This window comes from Grammomys surdaster, unplaced genomic scaffold (genome assembly GCF_004785775.1).
Source record: "Grammomys surdaster isolate TR1022 unplaced genomic scaffold, NIH_TR_1.0 270, whole genome shotgun sequence".
Lineage (NCBI taxonomy): Eukaryota > Metazoa > Chordata > Mammalia > Rodentia > Muridae > Grammomys > Grammomys surdaster.
The window spans coordinates 3,460,395-3,477,673 of record NW_021604711.1 but is presented as its reverse complement, the minus strand read 5'-3'; the positions used below and the strand labels follow the sequence as shown (position 1 = coordinate 3,477,673).

At 46.8% G+C, this 17,279-nt stretch overlaps 5 protein-coding genes across 5 annotated transcripts in view; 4 read left to right on the top strand and 1 right to left on the bottom strand.

The window, feature by feature from the left end:
• Positions 1-596: 596 nt before the first annotated feature.
• On the top strand, positions 597-1,214 carry LOC114628652 (histone H2B type 3-A). The gene has a single exon (XM_028776577.1). The coding sequence runs from the start codon at positions 621-623 to the stop codon at positions 999-1,001; it is 381 nt and encodes a 126-aa protein (XP_028632410.1). The 5' UTR covers positions 597-620; the 3' UTR covers positions 1,002-1,214.
• Positions 1,215-4,921: 3,707 nt separating this feature from the next.
• Positions 4,922-5,659, bottom strand: LOC114628612 (histone H2B type 3-B). Its single transcript, XM_028776510.1, has one exon. The coding sequence runs from the start codon at positions 5,578-5,580 to the stop codon at positions 5,200-5,202; it is 381 nt and encodes a 126-aa protein (XP_028632343.1). The 5' UTR covers positions 5,581-5,659; the 3' UTR covers positions 4,922-5,199.
• Positions 5,660-5,842: 183 nt separating this feature from the next.
• On the top strand, positions 5,843-7,345 carry LOC114628618 (histone H2A type 3). The gene has a single exon (XM_028776517.1). It carries the CDS (start codon positions 5,889-5,891, stop codon positions 6,279-6,281), a length of 393 nt encoding a protein of 130 aa, XP_028632350.1. The 5' UTR covers positions 5,843-5,888; the 3' UTR covers positions 6,282-7,345.
• A 5,709-nt stretch (positions 7,346-13,054) lies between these two features.
• On the top strand, positions 13,055-13,734 carry LOC114628588 (histone H3.1). Its single transcript, XM_028776472.1, has one exon. It carries the CDS (start codon positions 13,147-13,149, stop codon positions 13,555-13,557), a length of 411 nt encoding a protein of 136 aa, XP_028632305.1. The 5' UTR covers positions 13,055-13,146; the 3' UTR covers positions 13,558-13,734.
• A 1,359-nt stretch (positions 13,735-15,093) lies between these two features.
• Trim17 (tripartite motif containing 17) overlaps positions 15,094-17,279 on the top strand; it is a 7,763-nt gene continuing 5,577 nt past the window's right edge. The window contains exons 1-2 of the mRNA XM_028776608.1: positions 15,094-15,132; positions 16,370-16,803. Of these exons, the coding sequence (XP_028632441.1) occupies positions 16,375-16,803 (429 nt within the window). The 5' untranslated portion in view covers positions 15,094-15,132; positions 16,370-16,374. The remainder of the gene's footprint in view (positions 15,133-16,369; positions 16,804-17,279) is intronic.

Below are 17,279 nucleotides of genomic sequence, written 5' to 3'. Positions count from 1 at the left end.
TTAACGTCATGCCTCTAGCTTCAGCTTCAGAAATGATGGGCGTTCCAAGTATCATATCTTTCTCCAAATAAATGTCTACCCAGCCACACAGTTCCAGTGAAACAACCTCAGAATGTTTTCAGATTTCCCAATGAACTGTTGGAATTTGGTCATGAATCCTCATAGAAATGTCTTTCCTTTTGTTTCCCCTGGATAGAAACAAATGGAAGTTGGAAGCTGTCATTTCCTCCGCTAAGCAGGCAACAAGCTTCTCCCTCATTAGCTGAGGGTGACAAAGAAATGGCTAGCGATTTAGCTGAACAATGATCAGACCTAGCTGCATTGTTCCTTCAAAGTCAGATCCACAGTTGGGGGGTGGGGGGGGGACGACGCTAAATCCTCCGCGTTAAAACAAAGGGTTCAGACAAAGATAAGACACCTGAGCTTGCTCAGCCAATGCACTTTCGGATTGGTTCGGATATTGTCCAATAGGAAAGAAAAAGCGGGGTCACCTAGTTGCAACACTTTATGCTTGTCCAATCAGATGAGAGTACTTTGGAGCCCTCATTTAAATATAAAGATGACAAATAACCCTGCCTTCACCGTATCCCTGTTCGTCTGGGTGCAGCCAGTGCAGCAGGATGCCGGAGCCTTCCCGCTCCACTCCCGCCCCAAAGAAGGGCTCCAAGAAAGCCATCACCAAGGCGCAGAAAAAGGATGGCAAGAAACGCAAACGGGGCCGCAAGGAGAGCTACTCCATCTACGTGTACAAGGTGCTGAAGCAGGTGCATCCGGACACCGGCATCTCGTCCAAGGCCATGGGCATCATGAACTCGTTCGTCAACGACATCTTTGAGCGCATCGCCAGCGAGGCCTCCCGCCTGGCGCATTACAACAAGCGCTCGACCATCACGTCCCGCGAGGTGCAGACGGCCGTGCGCCTGCTGCTGCCAGGGGAGCTGGCCAAGCACGCCGTGTCCGAGGGCACCAAGGCAGTCACCAAGTACACCAGCTCAAAGTGAGGCGCGACGAGAGCGCCCCCAACCCAAAGGCTCTTTTCAGAGCCACCTTCCAAGCTCAAAAAAGGAGCGTGCTACCTGACTAAGATTGTCATTCACTTGATAAACATTGGGATGGAGGGGGGAAGGGAGGGAGGAGTTGTACTGGACCTTGGGACCCTGAGATAATTACTCTTGTTCATAACGGTACATTAATAAATTTGTCTGATTCAATTTTGGCCACAGAATGTAGTTTAGTAGATGGCTCCTGGGGAAATTTGGCATGCGTTGCGCGGTTGGAGGGAGGGGGCTGTGTCAGCAATAAGATTCTTCTCCATCCTCCCACCCTCTCCATTCCCCTCCCCCTGCAGGGTGCTCTGTGAGGCTCAGAGTGCTGCGCTCTCAGCACTGATGCTTTCGGAGCCATCTTGCTCTATCCCCTTGTCAGGATTAAAATCTTCTGGCCCAAAACAGTTTAAGCAGGTCTTCTATTGTATTCTGTTCAAAATGCCTATCTCGGGGATGCACAGCTCCTGTTCTCCAACCTTACCTAATTAAGCAACAATCTCGCCGGGGAAGATTCTGGTATTTTATCCATAGATGAATTTAAACAATGAAAGATCCTTTTGTTTCATCAAAATGTGTGCGTGTGCATGAGAGTATATATCATCTAAATGTGTGTATATAGTAACAACTCTAGTAAATGGTGAAACATCCTTTAAAATTAAATAGAATCTTTAAAATAACAACAAAAAGCTACGTACAATTGAATTCAGTGTAGGTTGCATTAAATGAATGAGGCTTGCAAGAATAGTCCAAACTATCCTTCCTCTAAAATTCAACTATCAGTGGTTCTTCCCTGTATGTCGGAGAAGCCCATCTTCCACGAACTAGTTGCCCCGGGTTCTGATTACACGTTGGTTTCACTGGTGAACAATGGCGGTCTTCCTCCTCACACCACCTGCAACAGCAGCCACTCATTTGTCAACATTTAACCTCTTACTGTCTCACACAGGAAAGGCAAGTCTTTCTATTGGTACTTTCTTCTTAAAGAGACAGGTTTTTTTCACTCGCTCAAAATTCTTGGTTGGTTCCCTAATAATTAGCCAATTGGTTTTGAACATCTAGTTGAGAGTGGGAAATAACTGTCTCATTGTTCCAGACTGTGTGCCTGCAAATCCCTCATCTCTGCCTCCCCAACCTCACTAACATTAAGTTTTTCAGGTCCAGAAAACTAGCCATTTGCATTGTCCTAATTCTTAACGATTGTAGATTCTCGTATCTGTTGTACCCTCCTTACATTCTCCAATTTTTCAATTTCACCAGACCATTCCTTTTTTTCTCTTATAACATGAAACTAGAGACATTGCTTTTGTATACAGTTGCTCTCAGTTTTCTATATTATAAAATCTCAACAGCAGAAACAAATTTCTACATTTCTTTGTCTACTCCTTAATATTCAGATTCTACAAAAGGACAGCTCTTCCCCCTATTCTAAGCTGTGGCTGCCAAAGTAATACACCTGGGCAGCTTTTTCTGAACTTCCAGCTTTTCTTTAAAAAAAAAAAAAGTCCATTGCATTACTGACAACTATACATGTATTGTTAGAGAATTAATTAAACTTAGAAATTGTGTGCCTGATTTGCTCATTGCTTTTTCCCCCTCCTCTTGGTACTAGACAATGTTTAGGCTCCTCTTTGTTCTGGAGGGAAAGGTTCCATTTTATTAAAACCATATATGTACTGTACTGGGTCTAGAAGAAGCAACTGTAAATAGCCCTTTAAAATTGGATGCTTGGCTCTGGAGTTAAGAATGCATATAGCTATTGTAGAAGACCTTGGTTCAGTTCCTAGCACCCACATGACGGCTTTACAGTCATCAGTTACACTAGTTCCAAGGGATCTGACTCCTTCCTATGACCACCTCTTCTAACTTCTGCACAAATTCAGTGCACATAAATGCAGGAAAAACTGCTCATCGTCAAAATTAAAAAATGAATAGATAGTGCCAGGGGCTGGCCATGCAGTCCTGTAGTAGCAAAAGTCCCAGAGGCCTTGACTGTCACTTGGCATCAGCTCACAGAGGAACACATTCTATCTTTTTTGAGCGTAAATCCTGTTTGTGTTTTATTTGGTGACAGGGTCTCATTATGTAGCTCTGGATAGCCTGGACCCTGATATGCAGACCACACTGGTCGTGAGCAAACAATGATCCACCTGCCTCTGTTTCTCCCAACTGCTGCCATTACAGGACTATGCCACCATGTCTGGCTTTCAAATCCTCTATTTTTGAAACCATTAAAAACACTGACAGAGTGGTGGTGCATACCTTTAATAACAGCATTCAGGAGGCAGAGAAGGGAGATCTCTGAATTCCACACCAGTCTGGTCTATGTAGTACAGTCAAGCTTACATGACTACTTGACTCTAACACACACATATACTCTCTGTCTCTCTCTCTGTGTCTCTGTGTGTAAAAGAGACACACAGAGAGAGACAGACACACACAGAGAGACACAGAAAGAGATATAGAATGTGAAAGAACTGTTGACAGGCCTCTCTTCTGATGATGGATTATGATTTATATTTTCTATCATAACTAAGGAGCAATGTATTCAATAAGTCAGTTATGACAAGGCTTCCTTTACTATGTGCTTATTTCTATCTTTTTAAAAGATGTCAAATGAAAATAATGCTGTATACCACACACTGACTGCTTGTGCCTAGGAATGAATTTGAAATAATAATCCGAGCAGTTGAACAGAAGAGGACTGAGTTGCATCTTAGTGGAGAACCTTAGCTAATATTTAAGGTCTAAGATTCGAGTCTCCAGCCAACCCCCTCCTCCAGTAAACCTCAGTGAAAGACTAATTTCACTAATTACCAAAACTAAATGGTTCCTGTCTTAAATGATTCTCCTTGTGTCTTTTTATTTTTTTAATACTGAGATAACTTGGTTGGCATGTTTAAATTTGAACAGACAATTCTGGAAGCAGCAATTAGTTAAATGTAACATACATATAACTGCTGTTGGCAGAATTTGAAGCAGAAGGAAAATAAGAAAGACATTCGCAGAGAGAATAATCTGAAATATCTTTTTAAGAATTATTTTTTCCTGACTCTGGTGTTAAATTGATAAAGCAGTAGGTATTTTAAAGAATGGTTTTTTAAAAAGATTTTTAAAAAATTCCTGCTTTGTAATTTGCATCTTTGCAGTTACTTGAACTTAGGATAAAAATACTTAAGATGCTAACTTTAAAACACATGACGTTATCAAAAAACCCCTTTATGTGGACCAAGCTGGAAAGCAGAAGGTGGCATAGCTACTGTAGGAAGTTCCAGCAGACTTACCCCCCCCCCAAATGCCCAGTAGCAGGAGTCCAGATGAGAGGGGCTCCCTTTGACAACTTGGAAAAAAAATAAAATTTACATAGTATTCTGCTGGTGACGATAGGACTCTGAATATGTCTCAAGTAATTATCACGAATCCTTTTTTCATAAATAAAAGCCAAGCCAAGGAAAGTGGTGTTCTTTCCCACGGGTAAGATTTCCTGCCCAAACGTTCCCGACAAAAAATGGCATTCTCAAAATAAATGCTGTGTATGGAATATTCTTTTACTAATGCTTCACAGAAAACGCAGCTTTAGAGGAGCAACTGGCTCAAAACAACGAAATTCTTTCCCACCTCTCCCATCCCCTAACCACTGAAACTGGGCTGGCAGCTCAGGCTGGCAACATCCTAGCTCCTGCACACAGGCATTTGCGGTGTGCCGCACCTCCCCCTGCCCGCGCCCGGTTTCCAGCATACTGCTAGTGCAGGATTTATTGACATATATCAGAATGGTCGTTTTCAGGGGATAAAGATGCCTATTACAGAAAAGAATGGAAAAGGTACTAAAGGGAGTGCAGGTTCGGAGGCCACCAAGGGGGCGCACATCCAGAATACCACTGCACTGTCACCTCGCCCACCGAAGCTCCAGGCTTGGGGAGGAGACTCACGCCCATTGCCTGCTCCCGCATCCTTCACACTATATGCTTAGGAAGAGCAAAGCAGCCATTTCCCCACGTTCCTAGCTCACAAATCTGACTTGGCTGCACCGTGTCAGGGAAGGCCTCAGGCACGTGACAATCATCAGTGACCCACACTGTGTTCAAGACCCTTTTAAGGACGGTATGGGTGGCTCTGAAAAGAGCCTTTGAATTGAGGGCACCGTTGTCGCACCTCACTTTGAGCTGGTGTACTTGGTGACTGCCTTGGTGCCCTCGGACACGGCGTGCTTGGCCAGCTCCCCTGGCAGCAGCAGGCGCACGGCCGTCTGCACCTCGCGGGACGTGATGGTCGAGCGCTTGTTGTAATGCGCCAGGCGGGAGGCCTCGCTGGCGATGCGCTCAAAGATGTCGTTGACGAACGAGTTCATGATGCCCATGGCCTTGGACGAGATGCCGGTGTCCGGATGCACCTGTTTCAGCACCTTGTACACGTAGATGGAGTAGCTCTCCTTGCGGCCCCGTTTGCGTTTCTTGCCATCTTTTTTCTGCGCTTTAGTGACCGCCTTTTTTGAGCCTTTTTTGGGGGCTGGAGCCGACTTGGATGGATCAGGCATAATGTCTAGTTGCGCTGCAGAAACGCCGGCGTCCCAGTACCAAGTGTATTTGTAAGCCTTGTATTCAAATGAAGGATCAGGCATCACTCCCTTTGATTGAATACAATTTCACATTACGTCATTTCAGGGTAAGGCATATGCAAATTAGGAGGGCTTCGCGTTCTTTCCTGATTGGTTCATATTCGTATCCAATAGGAAGGCGCAGCCTAGCCTTCCTCCTGATCATATATAAGTGCTTGCTGGCGCTTACGGATTCGTTTTCGCCAGCCTTTTTTCTCTTTCGGTGTACTTTTTGTCATCAGTGGAAGATGTCTGGTCGTGGCAAACAGGGCGGCAAAGCTCGTGCAAAGGCGAAGTCTCGCTCTTCCCGGGCTGGCCTGCAGTTTCCAGTGGGCCGTGTGCACCGCCTCCTCCGTAAGGGTAATTACTCCGAGCGGGTGGGCGCTGGTGCTCCGGTGTACTTGGCGGCTGTGCTGGAATACCTGACTGCCGAGATCTTGGAGCTGGCTGGCAATGCGGCCCGCGACAATAAGAAGACACGAATTATCCCGCGCCACCTACAGTTGGCCATCCGCAACGACGAGGAGCTCAACAAGCTGCTGGGCCGCGTGACCATCGCGCAGGGCGGCGTCCTGCCCAACATCCAGGCCGTGTTGCTGCCCAAGAAGACCGAGAGCCATCACAAGGCCAAGGGCAAGTGAGGCCCCTATTGGTTGTTAGTGCAACCTTACGGACACCAAAGGCTCTTTTCAGAGCCACCCACAGCCTCATTAGAAAGTGCTGTACACTGAGCCTGTCACCAGTTACTGGCCGGGCAAGGTCTCCCGACTCTTTCCATGCATTCCTGTGCGGCGCCTGGGGAGCTCACGGGAGACCAACGGCTTCATCTGCGGGTGGCCTGCGGTCAGTTGTAAGCGTTCGAGTTTCTCCTCACCACTCCGGTGTCAGACACAAGGTTTCAGTTAACGTTCTTGTTTGGAATTTAAGGGAATACTTTATTCTGTAGAAATTAGCATAAGGTTCTGGTTGGTAGATGCTAGTGTTACTACTGAAACTGGGTAAATTAACATGTTCAAATCTTCCAAAACATGAAGTCCATTTGAATTCAGATCATAACGCCTCGGGTTTCCAAAGGTTTCTGAAGGAAGATTTGGGTATTTCAAGTCTACTTGTTTATATAAACGTGCTGTTATAAGGCGATTTACAACTTTGGAGTTTGCTGGTTTCTTTTGTGGGGGTGGGGAGCCAGTATCTAGGCTGCTTCAGCCTGCACAGTGGTAGGATTACAGATGACCATGGTGTTCCTGCAGGCATTTGGAATTGGTTAATCAGATCCACTTAAGTAGCTTAACCTTGGGGAACAAAATAATTTGTCACGTTTTGGTTAAACTATGTATGAGAGTACAGCGGAGTCACACGAAGTAAATGTTTTCAGAGACGATTGAGACTTCCATAGGCAGCGTGAAAAGTGTTGGAGTTCCAGGTAAATCAACAGGAGCATGTACGTGGGAAAGGGAGAGGAGGGGGTTAAATGCGTTACTTTTAAATCCTTTAAAATGCCACAGAATTGAGCCTCTCTTCCTTGTTAACTGCTGTACACTACTTAAATTTTAACAATACAGGCCATCAAGACAATTATATAATGTTTATTATATAATTTATATAGACTCTAACAAACAAAACTGGATCTGTTCAAGCCTGGGCTCCTCAGGCACTGTCTGTAACTACAAATCTGCTTATAAAATTTCAATGTCTTAAAAAGTCACTTGCCTAAGGATAAGCAATTTCCTTCACAGTAAGTCTCAATACAATAGTCCAAAAAACTGCATATGGATTATACATCTGCAAATGGGTGGTCTTAGTAAAACAAAGCCAGAGGGTTGGACCTCCAGAGATCATTTCCTTGTTTTTTAAGTTAGAATCTCTGGTTCTAGTTTTAGTTTGTATGTGTTCATAGGTCATTGTAGTTGCTTAAATGCTTGAATGACGGTTAAACTTTTTAGGAATTGGGTAATGTTACCATTTAAGGGTGTTATAGAGGCATTGTGGAGGGAGGTATACTAGGGTAGTTTTTCATCTCTTCTAAGGCTGCTGTCAAATGCACAACCACCACCCAAAAGGAATATTTAATTTCCATTTAGGTAAGATGTAATGTAAAGACGCAGCTCATAAATTGCCCAGGCACATGTGGCTAGTGACTAGAGAGCACAGATTCTGAATGTGTCTACAAAATTACAGAAAGTTCCAATTAGAGCAGCTGTGATCTAAGACCTGGTCACCTGGGTCATTGTCTCCAGAAATGTAAAGCACCAATAGCAACTACCTTGAAAAGAGAATGTTCACGGGATTCAAGTACCCCATGATCCATTTCTAAGTATACACCCAATAAAATGAGTATGCATATACTATAACATAAACTATACAGATGGAAGAACGGTATCACTCATAAAACCTAAAAGGCAGAGGAAACCTAAATATTCATCAGTTGACAAATAGATACACAAAGCTGTTCTCATAATGGAGCATTAGTCAATGAAGGGACTGGACAAGATGAACGAACCTCCATGTCCAGAAGAGGCGACATCAGAGACGATAGATACAGGAGCTGAAGGAGGGGAGAGAGAAAGTGCGGACCTTCCTGATGTGGTCATGGGAGAAGGCATAGGAAATGTGCTAAGTGTCCCCTCAACTGCACACATGAAAATGGCTCACCATAGCTTGTGAAGTTCACCTAGGTTTTTAAGACACTCAGTGACTAAAGGAGACAGGTGCTGGAGAGATGACTCAGTAAGTAAAGGGCTTGCCACGCAAGTCTGAAGACCTGAGCAAATCCAGAACCCAAGTAATGTAGGGCTAGGTTAGCACCTGAGTAATTCCAGTGCTTCCAAGGAAGACAGGAGAATCCCTGGAAGCTCACAAGACAACTGCTGTGGTATGGACAGCAACTAACAAGGTGGAAGTTGAGAATGATACTTGAGATTGTCCTTAGACCTTCACACATGATGACACACATGAATGCTTGCACTCCACATTCATACATGCATATGTGTGCAATGCACATTCGTACCCGGGGGCGGGGGACATGAGTGGACAAAGGAAGCCTGTAAGCACTAAGGACAGAAAGAAAACTGAGAAGCAGTCTAGTGCTTTCTTTCTAGGATAAAACTGGCCACCCACCTCAGGTAAAAGGCGAAACCCATGTCCCACAGCTGCCGTCATCAGAGACCATGTGGAAAGACAGGTGTGGCCTGATCCTCCCGCTGCAGCTCTGAGCAGGCAGGCCTTGGCAAATAACCTTGCCAGGTTTAGTCTGCATGAATGTTGTGTGGAGGTATGGAGGTCTTCCCTGGCCCACTCTCTGAACACATGACTGTATTAGAATCATTTCAACCACTCGCCATGTGTCCCTATGCACTGCTGTTTATTGGAGACAAGAAGGGAGGTTCCAGAAGAATGCAGCTTGAGACAATCTCGGAATTAACTCTGGACAGTGTCTGCAGCGTGTGGGAGTTACCTCTCTATCTCTGCAGCATCCCGTGTTCCTCTTCTGGGTTTGGGTCTTCCCTCCAGCACTTGCTTCCCACATTTAGTCTCTGTTCTGTGGGGCCATTTCTTGCAGGCTCATCCACATGGCCAATAATCTCCCACCTCAACAAAATTAAAAATAGACCTAATATACGGTCCAGCTCCCCTACTCCTGGGCATCTATCCAGATGAAATGACATCAGTATGTGGAAGAGACATACGTACTGACATGCCCATTGTGCCACTGTCGATAGCTAAGAGAACTAAACATGGTACTAACCTAAATGTCTATGAAGAAGCAGATGGAGCTCCAAAATGTACATACACAGATAACTACTACATAGGCTTAAAAAAAGAAATAAGATTTCATTTGTCACGTAGATGAACCTAGACATTTCAATGTCTCTTGGCATCACAGGATTGGTTCCAGGACCTCCTCTCTGCCCAACCCCCCCCCCCCAGCCTGGGCAGGCACCAAGATCTATGGGTACCCAGGATCCTTATATACAAAGCCATAGTATGTGTTTTAAAGTATGCCACCATGACTCTCTGTAAATAATGTAACGCAACTATAGGGTAAATAGTTGTACTAGGTTGATCAAGAATCATTATCATAAGGCTCTAGGCATGGTCAGTAGAGATAACTCTTTCAAGAGAGGCTGGAGAGCCAGGAAGGTCAACTGGAGACTCAGCAGGGATCAGCTGGAGAGTCATGGCAGCTTCTCTAGTAGGTTAATGGGGGTAGTTCAAGGAACACAGAGGCTGCACTTTTCCATACTGTCCCTCAAGCTAAGCTCTGGGGTTCAGAACAAGTGCCAGGCCAGTTGGACTCAGGCTGTGTAGATAGCCGATTTCCTAATATGATGAGTGGCAAAGCCAGATGGATGTCTAGGAGGTAGGGGTCTCAGGCCTCCTTGCTGCACATCCCAGGTCTGGCTGCTGACCACGAGGGACCCTCTTTTCTTGTGATATCACCAGAACCACGACTTCCACAAATCCACACCTCTTCCTCAAGCTGCATGTTTATAGCACCTACTGCATATTCCCCCCTGCTGAAGGCAGCCTGTTGTCCCCACTGGCATCGCATGACATTTTCCTCCCTCTCTAAACAGTTCCAGCACACTCATGATTCAATTCAAAAACAGACAAAATATACCTGTTTTAAGTATTCTTGAGTTCCTACAACAACAAAAAATATACATACAGAAGTGAGATAGTTGGATCCATTAAAATGCAACCCACAAAATAGAGAACATTTTCAAGCCATACATTTGATCAGAGAATTAATATCCAAAACAGCAAAGTCCTATAATTCAATAGCAAACAGCTCGAATTTTAAAGAGGCAAAAGGACCCCGAATAAAAATTTCTGTAAAGACACACACGATCTTAGAAATCGCTACAGTAGCTGACCAATGAGATCATAGTGAAGATTCACCTCACTCCTGTTAGGATGGCTGTCAAAAACAAAACAAAATAAAAAAAAACAAAAGTCATGCCTCCTTTCCCTTCCGGTACTCTGCATTTCTACTGCTGTCCCACTTTCTAGTTCCCGACATAATCCTACCTAGGGATAAACACTGCAATGTTGTGGCCAGCTCACAACTAGCTAACATTGACGTCAAAGAGTGCAGAGGCACATTTATGTCTGTCACTCTCACGTGTTGATTATGCCTTGCACATAGTGCTAAATATATATTTGCTAAGTTAAGTTAAAACAAAGGATTTCTTCCCTGTCTAGCCGGTGATGGAAAGAAATTGATCTCCCATAGCAAGCAGCATGGAGCTGAGAGGGCAACGTTGTCCCACTGCTGAGCTCCCCGCACCCATCTTCCACTCCTAACACTAAACCTTCATCTGATCCTTTCCCACAAGGCATAGGTGCGGATCGGATAATGAATGGGAGAAATTTAATAGAGAAAGGAAACTACAGGCTCCAGAAAGAAAAAAAGCTCCTTCCCAGATTTTGAGACGCTGCTCTGCAGTTGCATGCAGCCTTGTACGGTGCAACTTTTCTCTGGGAAGCTCAGCGCAGTCTAGTTGGAATGAAACAAGCAGAAAACCAAAAAAGGAAAGAAAAAAGAACCACTCAGATTTAAGATTATAGCAATGGCTCCCGTAGGTGCAGCGCCCAACTAGGGAACCTCCGCGGTGGCGGCTGCAGTTTGGCCTTAAGGAGGTTTGGGGTGCGGGAGTGTGGGAGTGTGGGCGCGGGGACGTAGGGAAGGTTTCCCGCGTCGCGTAAGAAAGCTTTTCCCCGTCCTCTAACGGGCGCCTCGGCCTTGGAGAAGAGACGGGCTTTGCCCTCTCCGGCTCCGGAACCTGAACTTGCTCAAGGACGTTTTCCGATTGGTCAATCCGAAAGCTCTGACTGATCCCATTGGCTGCGTGAGACGCGGGATGAAAGACTCTAAGACAGCTCCTTCCTCCTTGGCTCCCTCAGGAGTTCAAACACGGTGTGTCCCTGATGTCTCACAGGGTCCTGCTTTCCCAGAAGCAAGAGCTTCGGTTAGTTCTTTCTGAGAGTGAAGCCATTTCGCCTGTCACTATGTCTATAAGCTGACACTAGACGGTGGCGCGGGCCGGGACGCCCCAGTTCCCGGGCACCACCAATGGACGACCCATGTCCTCCGGTTGGCCTAGCGCCTACCTGCGACTGCACCGCTGGACATGGGCTCCAGATTCCCTGCTTTGGCGTTCACTTGCGTCTGTTTAAACGACACATACATGTTTAGATGCAAAACTCCATGATTGTCAGTGCGTTCTGTTTGTTTTTTTACCTAAATCGGTAAGGAGGCAACACATTTTGATTTCTATCCTTTACTAGACTCACGTTTTTGAAACTATGTGCACCTTTTTCATCCTCTGATATGGTCTAAGTAACTGTTATTGCTAATGTTTGATGCCCAGAATGTGACCTTTGGGAGATTCTTGAATACAGCCCATGTCATCCTTGAAAGTCTTTGCTTCAGAAATCATTTTTTATTTTTTTCAAATCTAAAGATGTTTGCTAAAGGGACATTTCAGTGTGCCCTAACATAGCCTCAAAATTGTTATCCTTCTGATCCAGCTACCGAGTGCTGAGGTTATAAGCATGGACCACTATCCTTTGAGTCATTTTCTTTTAGTATTTTTTATTAACGTACGTTAACTATGCTTAGTAATGGGTTTCATTTTGATAACTTCACACACACACACACACACACACACACACCAGCTCTCTCCTTTTTCCTCTTCCCTCTGGTCACCTTTCTCTCCATAAATACCCACCCCAAACCCATTTTTATGCTTAAAAAAAAAAAAATCTAGCTTCTTACATGCTAGAGAACCTATGCTGTTTTTCTTCCTGGATCCGGTTTACTTAACACTGTGATCTTGATGTCTATCCATTTTTCCAGCAAATAACATAATTTATTTTCATTTTTCTCCTTTATTTTTTTCTATTTCTACCTCCCCCCCCCCTTTTTTTTAAATCGTGCTTTACTATGTAGCCCTGGCTAGCCTCAAAGACACAAGATATCCACCGTCCTCGGCCTCCCAAGTCCTGGAACTAAGCTTCACTGCTGAGGTATCTCCAGCCCTCGCCTGTGTGCAGGCTGTCCCCAGAGGCATCCTTAAAACCAGGTCGGATTTTTTTTAGTATTCCAGAACTCAGGAAAACTATGCCTGGTTGCCATATAAAGGAGACACAGAAGGATTCTAGAAGGTTCTTTGTGTCTTGGGAGTCGAGGCAAGGTTGTTCTGTTTTGGGGGGGTTGTTTGTTTGTTTGTTTGTTTGTTTCTTAGCGCCAAGAAAACAACTTTTTCCCACAATCCCCGCTGCCCTCCTACTGAGCCTCAACTAACAGCTCAGGAGGCCAAACCGCTCAGAGACTGTAAGAGGCAGGGTGTAAAGCCGAGCCCGCAATGGACCAATCAGAATGCAGCATCCCATAATGCCACCTGGTGGGCAGCCAATAGGAATGCGGTTGGGTCTATAAAAGCCGTGCCGCTCGGGCACTCTCTGCACCTGAGAATCAGCGGAGGAGGCTAGCTCAGGAAGATGGCACGCACCAAGCAGACGGCACGGAAGTCGACGGGCGGCAAGGCTCCACGCAAGCAGCTAGCCACGAAGGTGGCACGTAAGAGCGCCCCGGCCACCGGCGGCGTGAAGAAGCCGCACCGCTACCACCCCGGCACGGTGGCGTTGCGCGAGATCCGGCGCTACCAGAAATCGACCGAGCTGCTGATCCGCAAGCTGCCTTTCCAGCGCCTGGTGCGCGAGATCGCCCAGGACTTCAAGACCGACCTGCGCTTCCAGAGCTCCGCCGTGGTGGCGCTGCAGGAGGCCTGCGAGTCGTACCTCGTGGGTCTGTTCGAAGACACGAACCTGTGCGCCATCCACGCCAAGCGGGTGACCATCATGCCCAAAGACATCCAGTTGGCCCGGCGCATCCGCGGAGAACGGGCTTAGACCCCACAAGCAGTGCTCACGAACCCAACCCAACGGCTCTTTTCAGAGCCACCCCCAGAGTCCCAAAAAGTGTGTAACCGAGCCTCGCTAGATGTCCTGTCGCCCCCGGAGATGAAGACAAAGCGGCTGGGAATCCCAAGTGGCTTCCCAGGGATCAGACTAGCGGGCTTAGCAGCTGATCCTTGCCCGGCAAGCTGTTTGCAGTTTCATCCTGGTCTAAGCTGCCTTCACTTAACAAGGTAGTGGCCTGACCCTTTGGAGTACGAGGTTAGTAATTGGTAGAGGAGACTGGCCTTCTCAAGCGAAAGGAGTCCAGCATCTACGAGCAGCAAACATACTCCACTAGACTGTGTATGCCTGGTGGATAGTATTCAACTGTGTCTACTCCAGTTACCAGTCAACCTCTGTTAATTGCCTTGTATCTTGAGGCAGATTTACCTCAAGTTTAAAAGACTTCACGATTCCTGTGCTTTACAACTTCGCCTTTCTCATGGAAAGCCCAGTGAACTCTTTTATTAAAGTTATCTTTGCCTGTCTGTCATAGCGGTGGCGCAAAAGTTAGCTCGCATATTTCCAGGGGACACACCCAGAGAATCCCGTGTTAGAGGATTCCTATAGAGCAGGAAAGTCCAGCTATTGTGTTGACTTCAGCCTGAGTGGTAAGCGATGGGAACCTCTTATCAAGAGGATGCTTTGCCCTGGACTTTAATTCTCTGGGGGTTACTAGCTTTGATTTTTTTATATATATATTGTCCAGTACTGTATGACTTCTGAGCCTTACAAAGAGCTGGTGGTGTTCTGAGATGACAGGCATGGAGATTAACGGCTTGCTCAGAAATCAAACTGGGAGGAGCCTGAGATGGTTAACTCAACTGCATAGTGGAGGGCTGAGGGGAATAGCCTGAATACGGCTGCGAGGTTAACACAGAAAACTTCACTTCTGCTACATAGTGGGCTCACTCATTAACGGCTATGTTAACTACATAAATTACTCCTAGGGTGTGCATAGAATACAAGTATGCAACTGAAAAGTTTTGAAGCCCATTATGTCTCCAACTCCAGACCCAGGGTGGGGAGTCTGGGGGTGGGGAGAGTCTAAAGACTGTTTCTCTGTGTAGCCCTGCCTGTCCCAGAACTCCCTCTGGCCTCAGACTGAGGCCGTGGATCACCACCTCCCAACTTGCAGTCCCTAACTTCTAAATTGCCCCCTTTCCATTTCACTGGCCTCAATCCATGCAAATGCGACCGCTTTCCCTGCAGCCCCACCTGAGTCACCTAGTCCCCGCCTAATCTCTTTCCCCTATCGATCTATTGGTCCCACAACTCTCTAGCGAAGCCATATTTCTGTCACCGCCCCCTTCTCCATACTCCCCTCCCTCCCCTCCCTTCTGCTCCCGCCTCCACCCTTCGCTGTAGCAGCCTCAGCCCCGCCCCTGCGGTATCTCTGCCAAGCAACCCGCCTGCGTGCGTTGACGCCACAATGCCTCTCTGCCCCGGCTCCCGGTCTCTCCCAGTGCTGTAGCACAAACCCAGCCTTTCCCCCTGGCACCTGGCGCAGTGCAAGGCTCCTTCCTTGTGAGTACTCACCGTCCAGAGAATTAGCTCCCGCACCGTCTGGGGAGACTTTAAGGGCCCTTCTCTCCTAGGTCGCTGCGCCTTCCTGTCTCAGCCAGCCATCCTGTCCCCAACAAAAGTCACACTTCAAACCATAAGCTTCAAATCGTGTACCACTCTGACTACATGGGGTCTCCTAGATGAGCCCTCCTCGACAAAAGACCTTAGGCGACCAAGAGCCCTGATGTCTGTCTCTGCTCTAGGGAAGCCAGGCGACCTCGCCCTTTTGACCCTGGTTCTGACTAGGTGGGCAGTGGTGAGGCTCTTGAGGTTAGTTCGAGAGGAGCTAATGCCCTGCTCTCCGCTCATAGAAAGTTCAGATGAAATTAAAACGGTAGCCACTCCAGAATATCCAAAGATGCCTTGGCTTTCGGGATTCAGAAGAGTGAACAAGATGGAGGCGCACTGAGAGTCGACCTCATTTCTGAACTCTCAAAAAGAATCTTGGGAAGCAGGATGGGGGCAGTTCAGGGTCTCCACTTCTGGGTTAGCAGGACTCAGATTTGAGGGGTGCGTGTATATGTGTACCTGTGCACATGTGCGTTGTATGTGCCTTCAGAGTGCATCCATGTTCACATGCCTGTGCTTGTTATGGTGTGTAAGTGTGCTTCCCCATGTTTTCTGTGTGGATGTGTTCATGTGTAGTTACAAACATATCTACTCATGTGCAAGCTTGTATATGTACACGTGTCTGCATGTCTATATGTAGGCCTGAATTTGTGTGCATGTGTTGGTGTGTCCATGTGTCTATATGAAGACCCTGTATCTGTGTGTTTTGTTGTATCTTTTCTGCATTGTACCTTAACTGAAAGGATCTCTATTCCTTTCTAAGTTTCTTTGTTTTACCAGGGGTGAGTTAAAGACATTCTGATAGTTGGCTATTGCAGACTTTTGGGGTGGAGCTGTGGCTTTGGGGCAGACATAGGGCTTGACTACAAACGAGGCAGCAGAGGAGGGAGCTCATAGCTAAGCTGACCCAGGCACCGAGTCCAAGCTTAGCAGCTGAGGTTCAGTGGTCTGTCTAGCATTTCATCAGTGTCTTTGTATCCCACATTTGGACACCAGCTTTTGTCTTCATCTCGAGGATCAACAGAGGAGGCACACACGCTGGATGGGGCCCAGGAGAGTTGGCCAGTGCACCCTACTGTGATCTTGCCGTTACAGTTACAGTAGAGACCTCCCCCTTGTTTCTCCCCAGGAGCCATGGATGCTGTGGAGCTCGCCAGACGGTTGCAAGAAGAGGCCACGTGTTCCATCTGCCTCGACTACTTTACTGATCCTGTGATGACTGCCTGTGGCCACAACTTCTGCAGAGAGTGCATCCAGATGAGCTGGGAGAAGGGGAAGGTCAAGAAAGGGAAGAAGAAGCAGAAGGGCTCATTCCCCTGCCCCGAGTGCAGGGAGATGTCCCCTCAGAGGAACCTGAGGCCCAACCGCCTACTGACAAAGGTGGCTGAGATGGCCCGCCAGCACCCTGGGCTGCAGAAGCGAGACCTGTGCCAATTACATCAAGAACCCCTTAAGCTATTCTGCCAGGATGACCAGAGCCCCATTTGTGTGGTCTGCAGGGAGGCCCAGGAGCACCGGATGCACAAGGTGTTGCCTCTGGATGAGGCTGCAAGGGAGTATAAGGTGAATCCCGGACAGGGGTTGCAAGTCCAGGAGGAGAAGTGGGAGTTCAAGCAAGTTCGGACCTTCACTTCATAATAAAAGCACTGGTGATAACAGACTTGGGGGGGGGGCTATCTAGAGACAGCCACGACAGGAGGAGGTATCCTTTGCTTCCAGAACAAAATAGGTGTGCGACTCATCCACATGTTCCCAAGGATGTTCCATAGTAGCCATGTTTATTAATGAGTACCAAGCAAAAGTAAGAACACATAGCGGGTAGCAGAGACAAGCAGTAGATAGATGGCAAAGTGTCATTAAATGTGTTTACAATGTCCAGCAGAAGCAATTGAGGAGCCTGATCAAGACAGAAAAGGTAACATCGTCATATAGGGGTCTTACAAATAGGGGTCAGCAGAATTGACTTAGGGAAGTTGAGGTAGTCAGCTGCAGAGGGTGTGTATTTTTTTTTTTTTTTTTTTTTTTTTGGTTTAGTTTGG

Excerpts from the sequence above, each read along its gene's own strand:
- LOC114628588 (XM_028776472.1), top strand. The coding sequence starts at position 13,147 with ATGGCACGCACCAAGCAGACGGCACGGAAGTCGACGGGCGGCAAGGCT.
- LOC114628618 (XM_028776517.1), top strand. The coding sequence starts at position 5,889 with ATGTCTGGTCGTGGCAAACAGGGCGGCAAAGCTCGTGCAAAGGCGAAG.
- LOC114628612 (XM_028776510.1), bottom strand. The coding sequence starts at position 5,580 with ATGCCTGATCCATCCAAGTCGGCTCCAGCCCCCAAAAAAGGCTCAAAA.
- LOC114628652 (XM_028776577.1), top strand. The coding sequence starts at position 621 with ATGCCGGAGCCTTCCCGCTCCACTCCCGCCCCAAAGAAGGGCTCCAAG.